Below are 20,719 nucleotides of genomic sequence, written 5' to 3' on the forward strand. Positions count from 1 at the left end.
GATCTATTTTAAGCTTTCACTGCTGATTTTTAAAGGATACCTTTGAAGCAGAAAGCCCGAATTTAGTTTATTTGCATTTGCAATCATTTGTCAGTTATTTGACAGATAAATTAAAAAGATTGCACCTTTGTACAGTTTGGAGTGAAAAAAACATATGATCTGGCTGCTGATGACTACAGAGACATAACTCTGGTTGTAAGCAATTAGGCTGTTGGCTCGAGCAAAGTGATGGCTAGCTAGAACTTTTTTAATGGGTCACTAGGGATAGACAGCACTCATCTCCATTTATCATAATGAAAACCAGGCAGAAGTTAAGCATGCGTGAACAGTTAGAACAACAAACTTTGTTTTTATACCATCGAGTTCATTAAGGGCCACTCAGTCTGTGCCAGCACTATTTCCCCGTGAAGCTATAGATCATTGTTTGTATTATAATGTGTTCTTGTAAATAATAGTCAACCACTTTTGTACTGGATCTAAGGTGAGGTAGGGGTTCATCTTCCACATTTTTCAAGAATTTCACAAGAGGAATTGAATATACACTTGATAAATGATTCATTTTTATTATTTTAATTTTTATCAGTAGTATTGTAAATTGTGTTGCAAACTATACAATAGCATACAAGGTTAAATTCTTATTAACAAGCTCACAAACAAAATGGTGCTCACATGATATGGGAGTCACAAAGGAGAGTGCAGTTCTGAGCTCACAAAGAGAAATATTAGATTTTTATTTATTTATTTATTTTTCAAAATCAGACATGAGTAAGATTCTTTACATGGCAGTAATGACTACTACAATAGACATGTGACATTGGCAAAACTGGAGTTGAAAATGAGTGACAGCCACCTTCCAAAGACATTTTCAAAGAGGATTAAAACTGTGTCTCCAAAAACAGTAGCAGGAAGCAAATGTCAGAGAGGTCTTGGCCCAAACTTACTTTTCGGTAACCATTAGTCATTCCCTGACACCTCAAGGGAGACTTCTGGACAATACCACCGAAGTTGAGACGCTTTCTCAGTAGTGCAGTCTTACCCTGTCCTAATGTTTAAAACCAAAAATAACAGTGGCATACCAATAAACCACACATCAATTTCATCTGATATGTGGTAAATAGGGCTTTTCCACATTGCATCACTGAGATAGTCCTCTCTGCTCACCCAGCAGCCATCCAAGTCTTGGCCGCTGTCTTGTTAGGAACTTAGATAATACACAGACAGCTTGAGAGGTTTGGTCCAAATTAAGCACACACATATTTTTTGGCTAATGCTTTGAGTTCCGTGTGTGTGTGTGTGTGTGTGTGTGTGTGTTTTCCTCAAAAAGTCAAGGACTTTTTGTTTTAAATAGTCTCCAATATGAAATAACACGTTTAAAAGTTTTGCTTCTTTACTTTAGTGTTTTCCTTACCCTAAAATATGGTTTTTATTTAGATAAGAAATCTAGCATGCTTAACTGATAGATTTGTTGTTCCACAGAGCTCGTTTGATGGTGGCAAGTTACTATCTGTGTTTAACATTAAGTTGTAAACATAAGATTAAAACTGCACCAGAGTGTTTAGAAAAAACAAAAGTCTATTAATCAGGCTCAGGACAATAAATAAGGGTATAAGCTGTTTGGCAAAAGAAAGTGCTTTAAAAAACATATCTTTCCTTTCCAACTTAATCCTCAAGAGAAAACGTTACTCTTTAAATGTGTCATTTCTCATCTAATCCTTACCAAACAGCATTTTGAAAGCTACAAATATTTACTCATAACCATGACTACACTTTAGACTAACATTCCATACATGCAAAGATAAGTTCCCTTTCTATATTAACATGAACACCTAATTTGTGAATTAATATATGTTCTTTAAAGCTAAAAAATTCTATATGTTCTACCTTGACAAGTAGGAAAGAATTTAATTACTAGAAATTTCCTTTACTGTGGGGCATTATCTTTTGAGTAAATTATACGTTTTCTGTGTCCAAAAGAACTTGAAGTTACCTTGCTAAATCAATTATTTCTATAATGAGATTTTTGAAATGGGGAAAAATAACAAAAACAAACTTAAAGAAAATAATGAAAATATACTAGCTTCAGTTTGATATACTAGAACACAGCATAATACAGTTAATGCAAATGAGAATAAAATTTAGTTCTGAGCTTCTTAGTAGTCACGACAACAAGGACAACACAGGCTATCACGTAGTCCTCAATGTCTGCTAAAATTAATTATATGAATTAGGAAAATCAAACAATTATCTAGCATAGCTGAATTATGAAAATAGCTCAGTTTATGGGGCTTTTTACAAGTTAAATTAGCAACATAAAGGCCAGTAACCTCACCAGAAGTGGTGGAATAAGAATGTAAAGTTATTCTTCATATAGCTGTTTTTGGACTCTGAAAATCTGACTCCATTATATGGAAATGTTGGGGAATTTCCTGAGTTTGAATTTTCATTGAAAAGCCTGGTCTTTACATTTGGAACACTGTAATTAGTAGGATTTAGTTTAATTCAGTGGTTTGAACAAACTGCTTTCAATTTTTTTTTAAAATTTGGTGGGTCTTTAACAGTCTTCTTTTAATATGTTCTTCAATTATGTAAAATTTACTTATTTACTGATGTGGTTTTTAAAGGAAAATTAACTTTGGGCTAGCAAAAATTTGAGGTAAATTTGGAGACATTAACAAGAGCTGAAACATCTATGAAAAGATTGGGTGTCACTATTATTAAAAAAAAAAATCTTCCTGCTTCATAAAAGAAAGATGGAAGTTTTTAGCCCATAAATTTTTAGTGTTTTGCATGATATGCTGTAATCTGGTGACTTCCCTTCCTTCCAGCTAGTGTGATTATACTGCTAATCAAGCTTAAAAATTCCACTATGGCTTAGAAATGGGATGTCTTCACTGTCTATTTACATGTTTGGTAGTAGGTAAGAAACTTCACATGGGGTTAAAAATTCTCTTAAGTTACTATTGTGGAATTTTAAGCAAAGAGCCAAGATAAAAAGATATTTTAATAGCATTGCATCAAACTGTAATGCATGGTATCGGATGAATTCCCAGTTAGGGTGATAAAAATAGAGAAAGAATTCCCCTCTTTATTGAAAATGTTGCTTGAATACAAGAATTGAAATTACTTATTTCAGGCTTGATGTTTTACCCTGACTGTATAAAAAGGCTTCAGAAGATCCAACATTATCTTAAATACTCTGTTTCAAAAGTATACAGTGTTCTCAATGTGTTTTAATGTGTTTTAGAATCAATCCCTTTCCTTTCTTGCACATGTCTTACAAGCTGTTCTAAACTCATATTCAAAATGCTTGAGCTTCATATTTATGCTAATTCAGAAGCGAAGGAATTTGTTCATCTTTCCTAAAATAAGTTTGAAAATTTTAGAATTGTTTCATTTTGGGCTATGTGTCTGCTTTCTGAATTGAGAAACATTGCTATGTCAAGAATGGGCAAAAATGGAAAGGAGGAGAAAGGAATGGAAGAGGGATGGGTGGAAAAGGAGGAGGGAGGTGGCAAACCTGTGCTGTCCTATTTTTATTTTGTTATGTAAAAACATGACCTCTGCTCTGCATTACTGAAATGTTCTCCTGCCTGCTACCCAAGATCTTTCTCCATGTAGCAGTCTGAATTATCATTTGAAAATATGAATTAGGTATTACTTAAAATTCCTTAATGATTTCTTCTTGCACTTAGTTTTGTTGTTGTTCAGTTGCTCGCTTGTGTCCGACTCCTTGTGACACCATGGACTGCAGCACGTCAGGCTCCACATCCTTCACTATCTCTAGGAATTTGCTCAAACTCATGTCCTTTGAGTTGATGGTATCATTTTCAAACTCTTTACCATAGCCTACAAGCGATCTGTTCTCTGACTTCTCAAGTCACTCTCCCTAGTCTCCACTCTGCTTTGGAAACATGTCAAGACTTTTTCCATTTCAGGGCTCTTGCCCTTGACTTTCTTTTGCCTGGATCACTCTTCCACCTCTTCTGCTCATGACTGGCTTTTCAGCATTTAAGTATCAGCTCAAAAATCCCATTGCAGAGTCCTTCCTTGACTAATTCATCTAACGGAGTCCTATCCCAACCCAATCAGCTTGTACTGGACGGTCTGTTCATTTCCTCGTAGCACTTAATGCAATCTACACTTACTTTCATTAATGATTTATTTATTTAAGGCTTGTCCCCTTGGATGAGACCATAAGCACCTGGAAAGTGGGGGTTTTGTCTATTTTGGCTGTGTAGTTATTCTCATTGACTTTCACAGTGCCTGGCATAGATTTAGTGCAAATATTTGCTGAATAAGTGAATGAGTGAAATAAAGAACTTGGTATGGCTGGAGTTCTGGGTCTATCTGTGTTTTCTTGAATAAGAGGATAGGAAATTATAAAATTTCTAGGAAATTTTCTAGAAATTTCCTGGGAAAAGTTGCATAGTGGTGAATAGGAATAGAAAGATAGAGCAGGGGCCAAATCCTACAGTGTCCTGAATGCCATGGAACATAGTTTCTGAGATTACCTCAGTGGTCATTAGATAGCTATTGAAGGTTTTTAAGTAGTCAATGTATATTTTTGAAATACTACTTTATTATTGTGAAAAATCATTTTTGAGTCAGTAGAGTCTGATTCCAACACAATGGACATGAGTTTGAGCAAACTCCCAGAGATAGTGAAGGACAGGGAATCCTGGTGTGCTGCAGTCCATGAGGTCAAAAGAATCAGACACCTTAGCGACTGAACAGCAAGAGTCTGATTCACTCAGCAGTGGGAAGAGTAACTTCCAAACATCAGCAGGGTGTTGATTTAATTAGTTTTTTTCCATGTAGCATGGCTGGCAGGAGAAAATGTTTGCCTTAGCTCTGCATAGCCTGAGATGAAATGGCTCAGTGCTTCTCAAAGCATTTCTTAACAGTATTTCTCATATCACGGTAGAGCAGCAAACTCCCTTAAACTTGTCATGCCGTCTTGTTGAATCATCCTCCTTTCTCCAGCTGTTCTTTATTTTACAGTTTATATTTCTAATGCATGGAGTTACCCTCACACTAGAGTTACTCTCTCCTGTGGGTATATTTCAATTTGTTCTTAGAGGAAATCCAATTTGAAGCCTTTAAAGGCAGTTAGCTTCTTATTTGTTTCAGTGGAATAGTTGGTAGAATCTTCCTTAGCTGAAACCTAATTCTTATAAGACCCTATAATAATCTCCATCTAACAGTTCAGCTGTATATGTAGCATACACATGTTCACCTGGATTTTCCTACTGTGTTAGGTGTGTGTATCTAATTTCTAAAAAGGTGTACACAGATATCAGGCTTCCAGTTAAAATAATGGCCTGTTTTATAGTCTCTGGAAGACAATGCTAGTTTCCTGAACTGGTTCACAATAATTTAAAAGCCAGTTTTATGGATTAAACTTAAGTCATGGAATCTTCTTTATATTTATATTGGAGAACATGGGATTGTGTTTAATAATGGGCTATAAATAGGGAAAGCACCAAATAAGCAAAGAAACTAATGTGGTCAAATTTAAGAGAAGGAACCAATTTGTCAGTGTTGGCTGACCATTTTCAAGAGCTATTGAATCACATTCATCAGTGATAATCAATATTGGAAGCTCTCAGTGTGAATAATAACTTCAGAGATTTTGCTATTAAGCTTCCATCTTTTTAGTCCATTATAGCTTGTGAAGCATACTCATATGTAATATACCTTTTGATTTGTGTGTAAATTTGCTTCTTAGAACTTGTTTTTATCTTTACTTGGACATATCATAGACATCATCTGTTTATAAAGTAGATGGAAAAAAAGATAAATAAGTCCTGTGGTCCCTATCCTCAGAGAGCTTTACTGGGAGTAACAAGTGTAGTCAGCTAAGTGCCATGTACGGCAGAGTCTCATCAGTGTCAGTAGAGGAATGAGGGTAAGATGATAAGCAGTGCTTGACTATAGCTTTAGGGTTGAGAAAAAATCTCTTAGAGAAGCCAGGATTTAAACTTGCCTTTATAGGATATGTTAGATTTCAATAAGAAAAAAACAAAAAATAAAAGATCTCAAGATCGGGGTACAGTCTGAGCAAAACATGAAGGTAGGAAGGTAAAAAATATATGTTCATTCAATGTTAATGGCTGGTGTTATAAAACTAGAGTGTGTCAATGCTAACCTGTTATGTTCATAACTTATAGTCGACTCTTAAATGGAGGCCATTTTCACCGACCTCCTTATCTTATTATATCCTCATAAAATACATTTTTATGGCAGTTTCAGACTATGCATACTCAGCATTAATGAGGATATATTTACTTCCTTGAAATTAATAGATCATATATAAATTGTATCCTGTTATTTATTTTTTCAAGGTTTTAGTGATTCCTGAAGCACTATCAATAAATCCTTCCAAAATCCTATGTAGTATCAATAAATTCTTCCAAAAGCCTATGTAGTAGGTGGTGTTATGGGGGTTTCTTAATGTAGAACCAAGACACAGATGTTTAAATGACTTTTTTCAGGCTCATTTGTTCAGTCAGTGTAAATATATACCCAATTTAGAACCTATTCCTCTTCCTCTGTATCTATATATTTGGCATTATGTAGAGTCCATATAATTCATATTTGTCTGTGTTGGTGTATGAGGAATTAAGGAAATTTTAATTAATGAAGAAACAAGAAATCCTAAATTAGTGATTTTTGACAGCAAAAATAATTTCTGAAACCCCTGAAGTGAGAACAAGAGTAAAGGTGGCAGGCAAAACTGGTATCAGGGAAGATTGAATGAAGGGAAGAGCAGTAGCTAAGAATATGCAAATTAAAAAGGGAAGGCTTTATTATTATTCGACAAAGATAAGGATGTCAGATCTTAAAATACAGCAGTTTATGTTTTCTATAGTGATGGATAAGATTTTTTATATATCATGAAATAGCTCAGGATTTCTTACAGATACTTGAGGGCCAGACTGTCAAAAGCCAACTCAGTTGAATATTTTATGCCTTCCATGATTCCATATTTACTTGTTCAGTAACAGTGAATTTCATTTCTCAAAACAACACAAGAGAAGACTCTACACATGGACGTCACCAGATGGTCAACACCAAAATCAGATTGATTATATTCTTTGTAGCCAAAGATGGAGAAGCTCTATACAGTGAGCACAAACAAGACCAGGAGCTGACTGTAGCTCAGATCATGAACTCCTTATTTCCAAATTCAGACTGAAATTGAAGAAAGTGGAGAAAACCACTAGACCATTACCTAGACCACTAGGTATGACCTAAATCAAATCCCTTATGACTATACAGTGGAAGTGAGAAATAGATTTAAGGGCCTAGATCTGATAGACAAAGTGCCTATGAACTATGGATGGAAGTTCGTGACATTGTACAGGAGACAGGAATCAAGACCATCCCCAAGAAAAAGAAATGCAAAAAAGCAAAATGGCTGTCTGAGGAGGCCTTACAAATAGCTGAGAAAAGAAGAGAAGCGAAAAGCAAAGGAGAAAAGGAAAGATATAAGCATCTGAATGCAGAGTTCCAAAGAATAGCAAGCAGGGATAAGAAAGCCTTCCTCAGTGATCAATGCGAAGAAATAAAGGAAAACAGCAGAATGGGAAAGGCTAGAGATCTCTTCAAGAAAATTAGAGATATGAAGGGAACATTTCATGCAAAGATGGGCTCGATAAAGGACAGAAATGGTATGGACCTAACAGAAGCAGAAGATGTTAAGAAGAGGTGGCAAGAATACACAGAAGAACTGTACAAAAAAGATCTCCACAACCAAGATAATAACGATGGTGTGATCACTCACCTAGAGCCAGACATCCTGGATTGTGAAGTCAAGTGGGCCTTAGGAAACATCACTACGAACAAAGCTAGTAGAGGTGATGGAATTCCATTTGAGCTATTTCAAATCCTGAAAGATGATGCTGTGAAAATGCTGCACTCAATATGTCAGCAAATTTGGAAAACTTAGCAGTAGCCACAGGACTGGAAAAGGTCAGTTTTCATTCCAATCCCAAAGAAAGGCAATGCCAAAGAATGCTCAAACTACCACACAATTGCACTCATCTCACACGTTAGTAAAGTAATGCTCAAAATTCTCCAAGCCAGGCTTCAGCAATACGTGAACCTTGAACTTCCAGATATTCAAGCTGGTTTTAGAAAAGGCAGAGGAACCAGAGATCAAATGGCCAACATCTGCTGGATCATCGAACAATCAAGAGAGTTCCAGAAAACATCTATTTCTGCTTTATTGACTATGCCAAACCCTTTGACTGTGTGGACTACAACAAACTGTGGAAAATTCTGAAGGAGATGGGAATACCAGACCACCTGACCTGCCTCTTGAGAAACCTGTATGCAGGTCAGGAAGCAACAGTTAGAATTGGATATGGAATAACAGACTGGTTCCAACAAGGAAAAGGAGTACATCAAGGCTGTATGTTGTCACCCTGCTTACTTAACTTATATTCAGAGTACATCATGAGAAACGCTGGACTGGAAGAAGCACAAGCTGGAATCAAGATTGCTAGGAGAAATATCAATAACCTCAGATATGCAGATGACACCACCCTTATGGCAGAAAGTGAAGAAGAACTAAAGAGCCTCTAGATGAAAGTGAAAGAGGAGAGTGAAAAGTTGGCTTAAAGCTCAACATTCAGAAAATGAAGATCATGGCATCTGGTCCCATCACTTCATTGCAAATAGATGGGGAAACAGTGGCTGACTTTATTTTGGGGGGCTCAAAAATCACTGCAGATGGTGATTGCAGCCATGAAATTAAAAGACGCTTACTCCTTGGAGGAAAGTTATGACCAACCTAGACAGCATATTCAAAAGCAGAGACATTACTTTGCCAACAAAGTTCCATCTAGTCAAGGCTATGGTTTTTCCAGTGTTCAAGTATGGATGTGAGAGTTGGACTATAAAGAAAGCTAAGCACTGAAGAATTGATGCTTTGGAACTGTGGTGTTGGAGAAGACTCTTGAGAGTCCCTTGGACTGCAAAGAGATCCAACCAGTCCATCCTAAAGGAGATCAGTGTTGGGTGTTCATTAGAAGGACTGATGTTGAAGCTGAAACTCCAATACTTTGCCCAACTAATGCGAAGAGCTGACTCTTTCGAAAAGACCCTATGCTGGGAAAGATTGAAGGCAGGAGGAGAAGGGGACGACAGAGGATGAGATGGTTGGATGGTATCACCAACTCAATGGACATGGATTTGGGTGGCATCTGGGAGTTGGTGATGGATGGAGAGGCCTGGTGTCCTGAGGTTCATGGGGTCACACAAAGTCAGACATGACTGAGTGACTGAACTGAACTGACACTTCAAAATAGACCTAATGTAATTTATATTTCATTGTGAAAATGACTAGTCCTAGTGTGACTATTCACTTTTCTGAATTGAGGTCAGACTCTGTCTATAGATATTCTCCATGGAGAAAACAGGGCAAAATGTATTAAATCAAACAAATTTACTTTCATTTTGTTTAAAACAATACACCATTGCATGTTACATGGGGAACAGCATATTAAGTGGTTTAAGAGGAGATTTATAGTGTCTTTGTATTTTATTGAAAATCCTTCTTTTTGTACTGATGAGAATCCAAGTGTAAGTTTGGAATCAATTTCTTAATCAAAGAAATATAGTAGTACATTTTCTGTACTATATTTAGTATCTTGTATGGATTGGAATAATTATTTTAAAATCTGTGTTCTTCATATTCTAAAGCCTTTATAGCAAACTTGGTGTAGTGGAATGTATCCCCAATCTTATACTTCAGAAAGTCACGGTTTATTCCTCTATTGTCAGGATTAAAGCCAAAAGGAACAAAAAGAAAATCAGAGAAAAGAGACAAAAATATTGAGAATGTGAATCAGACATGGCACAGCATTGGCAGTTTTTAATTTTGATCAATCAAAAAACAAACGGAAGCATGTCGATTCAATTTGCCAGGAAACACAGATGGCTTCGAAATGAGGGAGAAGAGAACAAACTTAGAACAAAGCACGTTTATCCGTTTTCACCATAGCCAAAATACCCATACCCACATATCATTTTAGGAGCACTTGTTTATTAACCTCCTGCCCTTTAGTGTGGAGGCTGGGTGGAGGGAATGAACCCAGCCCTGGCACCTTCAGTCTGTGAACCCTTGGACTGGTACTCAATGTGGTTTAGAAATATTTGCCTTCATTTGGTCCTTTTTTTCTCCCCCTCTTTATAGCTTAACCAGATGGAAAAGGCAGTGGCCGCAGCACACACATTTTTCATGGCCAACCCCGAGCACATGGAAATGCAGCAGAACATCGAGAATTACAGAACAATGGCAGGAGTTGAAGACCTCCAGCTGGTAGATCGGGAGGCCAAACCACACCTGGTAAGCTTTGGGGATCCTGCACTAACCATGAGGAGCTAGTGCTACCAAGGTTCAATGGATTCAGAGCAAATTCCTATGAGTGGATATCTCACACTGATTCTCAATTTCCAATACAGTTTCATTTTTGTACTTTAAGATGGAACATTGTAGTGCAGGGCTAAAAATATTGAGACAGAAATTAAAATTAACTTAGAAAAGCAGTATGATATGGTGAAAAGTAAGACATGACATAAATATTTGTAGCCCTTTGTGAGCCTCAGCCTTCCCCTGTGTCCCCATGCCTCCCACCTTCAGCACTTTAATTTTACCCACTGGAGTTGAAACCCATGTGAATTGCTCAAAGTCACCCCATGATTTCCCAGCAACCAATTCAGTGGTTTTTCCAGGGTACTCATACATTTCAATTTTTTATTTTTTTAAAGCTACATAAAGCTGAAGCTGAAGCTCCAATACTTTTGTCACCTGATGCAAAGAGCCAACTCACTGGGAAAGATCCTGATGCTGGGAAAGATTGAGGTCAGGAAGAGAAGGGGATGAGGTGATTGGATGGCATCACTGACTCAGTGGACATGAGTTTGAGCAAACTCTGGGAGATAATGATCAGGGAAGTCTGGTGTGTTGCAGTCCAGGGGTTGCAAAGGGTCAGACACAACTTAGAGATGGAAAAACAACAACAAAGTTACATAATTATTCCTTCCCAAGAGGCTCAGTGGCAGAGAATCTGCCTGTCAATGCAGGAGATGCAGGAGACATGGGTTCGATTCCTGGGTTGGGAAGATCCCCCAAGAACATTTCTTGTCCCCCAAGAAATGAAAACCCTCTCTAGTATTCTTGCCTGGAAAATTCCATAGACAAAGAAGCTTGAAGGGCTACAGTCCATAGGGTCACAAGGAGTCTGACAGAACTGAGCGACTGAGCATCATTTCAGTTCAATCACTCAGTCATGTCAAACTCTTTGCGACCACATGAACTGCAGCACGCCAAGCTTCCCTATCCATCACCAACTCCTGGAGCCTGCTCAAACTCATGTCCATTGAGTCAGTGATATGATCTAGCCATCCCATCCTCTGTTGCCCGCTTCTCCTCTTGCCTTCAGTCTTTCACAGCATTAAGGTCTTTTCCAGTGAGTCAGTTCTTCGCATCAGGTGGCCAAAGTATTGGAGCTTCAGTTTCAGCATCAGTCCTTCCAATGAATATTCAGGACTGATTTTCTTGAGGATTGACTGGGTTGATCTCCCTGCAGTCCAAGGGACTCTGAAGACTCTTCTCCAACACCACGGTTCAAAAGCATCAATTCTTCAGCACTCAGCCTTCTTACATCCATTTATGACTACTGGAAAAACCATAGCTTTGACTATCTGAATCTTTGTTGGCAAAGTAATGTCTCTGCTTTTTAAAATGCTCTATAGGTTTGTCATAGCTGCTCTTCCAAAGAGCAAACATCTTTTAATTTCATGGCTGCAGTCACTATCTACAGTGATATTTGAACCCCAAGAAAACAAAGTCTGTCACCATTTCCATTGTTTCCCCATCTATTTGCCATGAAGTGATGGGACCAGATGCCATGATCTTCGTTTTTTGAATGTTGGGTTTTAAGCCAGCTTTTTCACTCTCCTCTTTCACTTTCATCAAGAGGCTCCTCAGCACCTCTTTGCTTTCTGCCATGCAAAGATGGAGCATGCATGTATACAATTATTCCTTTAAATGAAATCACTATTCTCAAAGTATGACCTTCAAGGGACTGAAGAAAAGGCTAAGAGAGGAAGATTTTAGATGGAAGTCTTTTTTCTTCTTTTTTAAAAAATTGAACCAGGCTTGGAAATGAGCATCTCATCCATCCACATCAGTCTTCCTGCACTTGGTTGCATAGCCCTACCTACATTCAAACAGGTTAGAAATCAAAGTCTTGAGTGATCTCAGGAAGAAAATGAAATTGACTGATGCTGCAGCAGTAGGCTTACTCAGTCAATCCCTTCTCATTTATAATGAGTTGAAGCCAGCGACTGAAGTGAACTGAACTGAAGCCAGGGCAGTTACCCTTCATCTCCCAGTGAGACCCTTCTTTATCTTTCACAGTGAAAGAATCCCCTGCCCCACTTCCTAAGTGATCTAGAATCTGCCTGCATCTTGCCATTCAGGTTCTTCTTGGGTGGTCTTAAAATTTTTATTTTTTCTGTTTCTTTCTAGGAGAGTTACAGTGCAGGAGTCAAACACTATGAGGCTGATGACTTTGAACTAGCTATCAAGTACTTTGAACAAGCTTTAAGAGAATATTTCAATGAAGACATGGAGTGCAGAGCCCTGTGTGAGGGTCCTCAGAGATTTGAGGAATATGAATACTTAGGGTACAAAGCTGGTCTCTATGAAGCCATTGCAGGTAAAGATTATTTTTTCTTTGATTTTCTGATTGTAGAAAAAACTAGATGCCAAACTGTTCCAACAATGTAGAAGTATGTATTGTAAAAATTAAATAGTGTAAAAAGATTCTCATGTACATATCACATCATGTCTCCCATGAATTATTTTCCCTAGTTTAAATTTAGGTGACTGTGCTCCCAAGATTTTTCATGTGTATACTTAAATATCTATGTATTTATTATAATTATTATTTAATTTTTATTAAAATGAGTCAATATTATAAATACTGCTTTTAAGTATATGTTTTGTTTTTGTTTTACTTATGCTTAACAACATATTGTGGATTTCTTCTCATGTAAGTACATGTAGATCTACCTTACTGCATTATATGGGGAAAGCATAATTTATTTGACCAGTCTTTTACTGATGAATATTAAGAAAGTTGCAATTTTTCATTATGTTTACCCATGTAGTAGTGAATACTTTTGTATAGTTTTCTTCAATTACTTAAATGAATAACTTATTACATACAGGGATTTAATATATCACAAAGTGACATTAACTGAGGAGGTTGACTAGTTAACCTAACCTAATGTTATGGTGGGAAGTGAGTTCTCTGCTGCATATGAAAAAATACACAAAGACAAATTGTATTATACTAATACAATATTAGTTTATATTGTATTATATTAGTTTAGTATTAGTTTAAATTGTATTATACTAATATAATAAATAGAACTGTTAGAAGAAAATGTAAGAGAATATTAATATAACAAAAGGATAGTTCTCAGACAAAAGATGAGAAGGTTGAAGAAAAAGAATTTAAAAGATCGATAAATACAAAAAATACTATAAATCAAGTTGACTTTTAATGGTAAGTCAAAAGTTGCAAAACGTTTATAGGTAAACAGTTACTATCACTAATATTTAAACAGTCTGTGAATTATTATTAGTAACAGTTTATTTTTGCTTATTGGTAGTAATAACAATAAGCAACTTTTTTTTAGCAGTTGCAGTATACATTTTATATAGTTATATCACTTTTATATTTCTTTTAATCCTCTAAACAACTCCCTGTGGGTATTGTTATTCACCTTCTTCTCCCCTTTTAAATGAGCAGTTTAGACCTCAGAAAGATTAAGTAATGGGATTAAGGTGAAGTTGAAAATCAATCCTAGGATTTTCTCACTCTGAAGCCTATACTTTGAAGATCTACACAGCTGAAAATTGACAAAGTTTATTTAGTCAATAATAAATCTTTAATACATATTTGTTGAGTATATACTATGTTCCAAGTTATAAAACCATGAAAAACAATGTTTACCCACACACAAACTCATAGAAATCCAAATTAATAAAGTCAATTTGCTTTCCCCAACTTCCAGTGTTTTCTGTCTTCATTGAAAACATCACTCATCTAGTAGCTCAAACCAAAGCCCTAGATATCTTTAACTATACATTTCCTTCAATTCCTATTCATTCCCCTCCCACTTGTTACTAAACTTTGATGGAGGCTGCTTCCTAACAGCATTTAAGATTTTCTAATTCTTTCCACTCCTTTTGCTACTTTTCTGGCTCAAATCAGCAGTGTATTTTGACTAATCTGCTGTGATAGCCTCCCTCCTGGTCCTCATGTTCTGATCAGGTTTTATTCTGTAGAGCAGACAGGACAGTTTTCAAAAAATTGGAATTCTGTTTATAGACATACTGACATCGCTAGACACCCCCAGTGGCTTCCATTGCACTTGAAATCCAAAACCTTTAACAAAGACTTTCATCACTGCATAATAGTATATATTTTCTTCCTCTTTCTCTCTTTAATCCATTCCTGCTGTACTTCTTTTAATTCCTAGGGTATGCCATACTCATTTCCACTCATAGAAAATTGAAAATATTTTCTATCACTTGGCTATTGTCCAATCTTCTTAAGTACTTAATCCTCAGTGCCTACTTATGGTAGTGGTGGTTTAGTTGCTAAGTCGTGTCCGACTCTTGTGACCCCATGGTCTGTCAACCACCAAGCTCCTTTGTCCATGAGATTTCCTGGGAAAGAATACTAGAATGGGTTGCCATTTCCTTTTCCATTAGCCTACTTACAGTGACTGGCAAATAGCAGGTGTTCAGTGAATATTTGTTAAATGAATGGGTGGAAAGAAGAAAAGAAGAAAAGGATGAGGGAAAGAAGGGAGGAGACTATATATCCATTAATCATATTTTAGACATTAAAAGGGCTAATAATACTCTGTATCTGTGAAAATATAAGTCAAAATATTGAGGTTTTTTAGTGGGATAATTAGGAAATGTCTATCAAAATTTAGACTAGGAAGTAAACTGGAAATCAATTTGCATTTGTTTGGCCTTTTTTTTTTTACATTTTAGAAATGTATATGCCTACACATTTCAAACTGATTGCCATAATAAATCTAGTTATAATATGTCATGATACAAAGATTATTGTCATTCAGTCGCTAAGTTGTGACTCTTTGCAACCCAATGGACTGTAGCATTCCAGGCTCCTCTGTCTTCTACTATCTTCCAGAGTTTGCACAAACTCATGTCCATTGAGTCAGTGATGCTATCTAACCACTAACCATCTCATGCTCTGCCACCCCCTTATCCTTTCACCTTCGATCTTTCCCAGCATCAGTGTCTTTTCCAATGAGTCAGTTCTTCGCATCAGGTGGCCAAAGTGTTGGAGTTTCAGTTTCAGCATCAGTCCTTCCAATGAATATTCAGGACTGATTTCCTTTAGGATGGACTGGTTGGATCTCCTTGCAGTCCATGGAACTCTCAAGACTCTTCTCCAACACCAGAGTTCAAAAGCATCAATTCTGGGCTCAGCTTTCTTTATAGTCCAACTCTCAAATCCATACATGACTACTGGAAAAACCATACCTTTTACTAGACAGAACTTTGTTGGCAAAGTCTCTGCTTTTTAATATGCTGTCTAAGTAGGTCATAGCTTTTCTTCTAAGGAGCAAGGGTATTTTAATTTCATGGCTGCAGTCACCATCTACAGTAATTTTGGAGCCCCCCCAAAATAAGGTCTCACACTGTTTTCAATGTATCCCCGTCTATTTGCCATGAAGTGATGAGACTGGATGCCATGATCTTAGTTTTCTGAATGTTGAGTTTTAAGCCAGCTTTTTCACTCTCTTCTGTCACTTTTATCAAGAGGCTCTTTGGTTCTTCTTCACTTTCTGCCATAAGGGTTGTGTCCTCTGCATATCTGAGATTACTGATATTTCTCCCAGCAACCTTGATTCCAGCTTGTGCTTCATCCAGCCCAGCATCTCACATGATGTACCCTGCATATAGGTTAAATAAGCAGGGTGACGATATACAGCCTTGACGTACTCCTTTCCTGATTTGGAACCAGTCTGTTGTTCCATGTCCAGTTCTAACTGTTGCTTCCTGATCTGCATACAGATTTCTCAGGAGGCAGGTCAGGAGGTCTGGTATTCCCATCTCTTTCAGAATTTTCCACAGTTTGTTGTGATCCACACAGTCAAAGGGTTTGGAATTGTCAATAAAGCAGAAGTAGATATTTTTCCTGGAACTGCCTTGCTTTTTTTATGATCCAACAGATGTTGGCAATTTGATCTCTGGTTCCTCTGCCTTTTCTAAATCCAGCTTGAACATCTGGAAGTCCACAGTTCACGTACCTTTGAAGCCTGGCTTGGAGAATTTTGAGCATTACTTTGCTGGCGTGTGAGATGAGTGCAATTGTGCGGTAGTTTGAACATTCTTTGACATTGCCTTTCTTTGGGATTGGAATTAAAAATGACCTTTTCCAGCCCTGTGGCCACTGCTGAATTTTCCAAATTTGCTGGCATTATTGAATTGCAGCAGTTTAGCAGCATCATCTTCTAGGATTTGAAATACCTCAACTGGAATTCCATCACCTCTACTAGCTTTGTTCATAATGATGCGTCCTAAGTCCCACTTGACTGCATTCCAGGATGTCTGGCTCTAAGTGAATGATCACACTATCATGTATATCTGGGTCCTGAAGATCTTTTTGTATAGTTCTGTGTATTCTTGCCACCTCTTCTTAATATCTTCTGCTTTTATTAGGTCTGTTATTGTGCCCATCTTTGCATGAAGTGTTCCCTTGATATCTCTAATTTCATGAAGAGATCTCTAGTCTTTCCCATTCTATTGTTTCCCTCTATTTCTTTGCATTGATCACTGAGGAAGGCTTTCTTATCTCTCCTTGCTGTTCTTTGAAACTCTTCATTCAAATGGGTATATATTTCCTTTTCTCCTTTGCCTTTAGCTTCTCTTCTTTTTCAGGCAGTTGTAAGGTCTCCTCAGACAACCATTTTGCCTTTTTGCACTTCCTTTTCTTAGGGATGGTCTTGATCACTGCCTCCTGTACATTGTCCTGAACCTCTATCCATAGTTCTTCAGGCACTCTGTCTATCAGATATAATCTCTTGAATCTGTTTGTCACTTCCACTCTATAATCATAGGAGATTTGATTTAGGTCATACGTGAAGAAGGAACTAAAAAGCCTCTTGATGAAAGTGAAAGTGGAGAGTGAAAAAGTTGGCTTAAAGCTCAACATTCAGAAAAATAAGATCATGGCATCTGGTCCCATCACTTCATGGGAAATAGATGGGGAAACAGTGGAAACAGTGTCAGACTATTTTGGGGGGCTCCAAAATCACTGCAGATGGTGATTGCAGCCATGAAATTAAAAACGCTTACTCCTTGGAAGGAAAGTTATGACCAACCTAGATAGCATATTGAAAAGCAGAGACATTACTTTGCCAACAAAGGTCCGTCTAGTCAAGGCTATGGTTTTTCCTGTGGTCATGTATGGACGTAAGAGTTGGACTGTGAAGAAGGCTGAGCGCCGAAGAATTGATGCTTTTGAACTGTGGTGTTGGAGAAGACTCCTGAGAGTCCCTTGGACTGCAAGGAGATCCAACCAGTCCATTCTGAAGGAGATCAGCCCTGGGATTTCTTTGGAGGGAATGATGCTGAAGCTGAAACTCCAGTACTTTGGCGACCTCATGCGAAGAGTTGACTCATTGGAAAAGACTCTGATGCTGGGAGGGTTTGGGGGCAGGAGGAGAAGGGGACGACAGAGGATGAGATGGCTGGATGGCATCACTGACTCGATGGACGTGAGTCTGAGTGAACTCCGGAAGTTGGTGATGGATAGGGAAGCCTGGTGTGCTGCGATTCATGGGGTGGTGAAGAGTTGGACACGACTGAGCAACTGAACTGAACCGAACTGAATGGTCCAGTGACTTTCCCTGCTTTCTTCAATTTAAGTCAGAATTTTGCAATAAGGAATTCATGATCTGAGCCACAGTCAGCTCTCAGTCTTGTTTTGGTGACTGTATAGAGTTTCTCCATCTTTTGCTGCAAAGAATATGGTCAGTCTGATTTTGGTATTGACCATCTGGTGATGTACATGTGTAGAGTCTTCTCTTGTGTTGTTGGAAGAACTTGTTTGCTATGACCAGTGTATTCTCTTGGCAAAACTCTGTTAGCCTTGACCTGCTTCATTTTGTACTCCAAGGCCAATTTGCCTGTTACTCCAGGTATCTCTTTACTTCCTACTTTTGTGTTATAGTCCCCTAGAATGAAAAGGACATCTTTTCTGGTTATTAGTTCTAGAAGGTCTTCATAGAACCATTCAATTTCAGCTTCTTCAGCATTACTGGTTGGGGCATAGACTTGGATTACTATGATCTTGAATGGTTTTCCATGGAAATGAACAGAGATCATCTGTTATTTTTGTGACCGCATCCAAGAACTGCATTTCAGACTCTTTTGTTGACTATGAGGGCTACTCCATTTCTTCTAAGGGAATCTTGCCCCCAGTAGTAGATATAATGGTCATCTGAGTTAAATTCACCCACTCCCGTCCATTTTAGTTCACTGATTACTTTTAATGGCACCCCACTCCAGTACTCTTGCCTGGAAAATCCCACGGACAGAGGATCCTGGTGGGCTGCTGTCCATGGGGTCACTACAAGTCGGACATGACTGAGCGACTTCACTTTCAGTTTTCACTTTCATGCACTGAAGGAGGAAATGGCAACCCACTCCAGAATTCTTGCCTGGAGAATCCCAGGGACGAGGGAGCCTGCTGGGCTGCCGTCTATGGGATTGCACAGAGTCGGACACGACTGAAGCGACTTAGCAGTAGCAGCGGTATTATTTGGTTCACTGATTTCCTTTATTAAAGTTTACTATCTTCTGTTTTTAAGGATAGGTGCCCTGTTTTCATGCCCGCATTTGTCTCTACACCTGCCTCTACCAATGGCCATGGAACAGTTCTGGCAAATGTCCTATATCTGGTTTAAGAGAATTGACTGAAAAATTCTTACAGATTAACATTTTGTCATTTCTGAGGTCACCACAGCTCTTGGTTGCTGGAAAAGAATAGAAGTCTCCTAACTCAGGCTATTAATACTTTACACAGCTACCACCACCATCACTCCACTTCCAATAAAGAACAGCAATAAAAAAAATCATAGTCTCTCAAGTTCAATCAAATATTATATGTTACAGAAATATGTTGTCTTCTTGGGAATTTGAAGCATATCCACTTTATTATGAGATAGAAATCTTTAAAAGTATTTCCATACAAGTATCTTGAGTCTCAAACATATTAAAACATTAATTGCACAATAAAATTTGATATAGAACAGAGGCAAGGAATCTAACTAATAAAAAGGATATCATTACTCCATGTAAATTCCTATCAGATTCAAAACTATTTTCAATTAGGAGTAAAATTGGCTTTTTAACTACAGAATGTATTTAGAAAGCCAGAATTTTTTAATTTTAGATTTAGAAGAATGTTGAAAATTGGAGAAAACTACAAATGACTTCTGAATGAAGTTATTTATTGCTAGCCATGTTCATTGAAAGCCCTAAAGGATATAATTTTATCAGTCTTATTTTGCTGCTTTTTATACCTTGCTTTGAAAAATACTTTCATTCAGATTGTGTTGTGTATATTTCCCACCTTTTCCTTTTGCTTGTCATTTGAAATTAGTAGTGTGTATTACAAGGTAAAGAGGAAAGCAAATGGCCAGCAAAACTAGGAGAAACATTTGAGAGTTGTTTGTTATTTTCTTAAGAAATAAAATATCTAGCTATTTATTTCCAACATACTAATCAAATAAACAGAACCCATTCTTCTCCTCACATCCTCAAAGTGGAATTAAGAACCAAAGGATAATAGTGATGCTATTGTCTGTCCTATATTGGATTGATTAGCCAGGTTTTAGAGAACTGGCACATTGTCCTACACACCAGAAAACATGTATTTCCTTTCTGTTTTGTTTTGTGTTCCGTCTTCAAGGTCATCCAGATATAAGCCAAACTCTGCCTAATAGACAGCCTCTTGAAAAGAGGCAGTTGTGAATTAGAATGTACAGTAATAAAGTAGGGAAGTTTTATCATTATTCTCAAGAGAACTCACTCTGCACAAGCATGAATGGACTGTTTTCTTAATGGAAAAGACTGCCTCCTTCTTTATTGTAAAAATCAGAGTCAGGGCAAAGTATAAAAAGGGTTTTCTTTCTGGGACATTAGCCTCTTGTGTTTCCTTAGCTCCTGCTTGGATGAGCTAGAACCCAGAGCTGTTAATAAAAGGAGCATGAAAACTGCTACACTTCAGGATCCCCACCCGTTTGCAAGTGACAAGAATGGGGACAAAGAATGGGAAACAAAGAAAAAGAGACAAAGTGCTCCTTCAGATTCTTTACTTTTCATCCTTCTCCTATTTTACCAATTTCTATAGTATTAGGGGGCTTTCCATGTGGCTCAGTGGTAAAGAACCCATCTGCCAAGCAGGAGACGAGGGTTCAATTCTTAGATTGGAACAATCCCTTGGAGGAAGAAATGGCAACCCACTCTAGCATTCTTGTCTGGGAAATCCCATGGGCAGAGGAGCCTGGAGGGCTACAGTCTATGGGGTCACATAGAGTCAGACACAACTTAAGTTACTAAAACACCAACAGTATTAGCAAATAT

The 20,719-nt window shown here is 37.6% G+C and overlaps 1 protein-coding gene across 1 annotated transcript in view; it reads left to right on the forward strand.

Moving 5' to 3' along the window:
* Positions 1 to 20,719, forward strand: part of P3H2 (prolyl 3-hydroxylase 2) — a 175,459-nt gene that overhangs the window by 121,313 nt on the left and 33,427 nt on the right. Inside the window, exons 2-3 of the mRNA XM_055568708.1 lie at positions 10,202 to 10,354; positions 12,542 to 12,731. Coding sequence (XP_055424683.1) covers positions 10,202 to 10,354; positions 12,542 to 12,731 — 343 coding nt within the window. The remainder of the gene's footprint in view (positions 1 to 10,201; positions 10,355 to 12,541; positions 12,732 to 20,719) is intronic.

This window comes from Bubalus kerabau, chromosome 2 (assembly GCF_029407905.1).
Source record: "Bubalus kerabau isolate K-KA32 ecotype Philippines breed swamp buffalo chromosome 2, PCC_UOA_SB_1v2, whole genome shotgun sequence".
In the NCBI taxonomy this organism is placed as follows: Eukaryota; Metazoa; Chordata; class Mammalia; order Artiodactyla; family Bovidae; genus Bubalus; species Bubalus kerabau.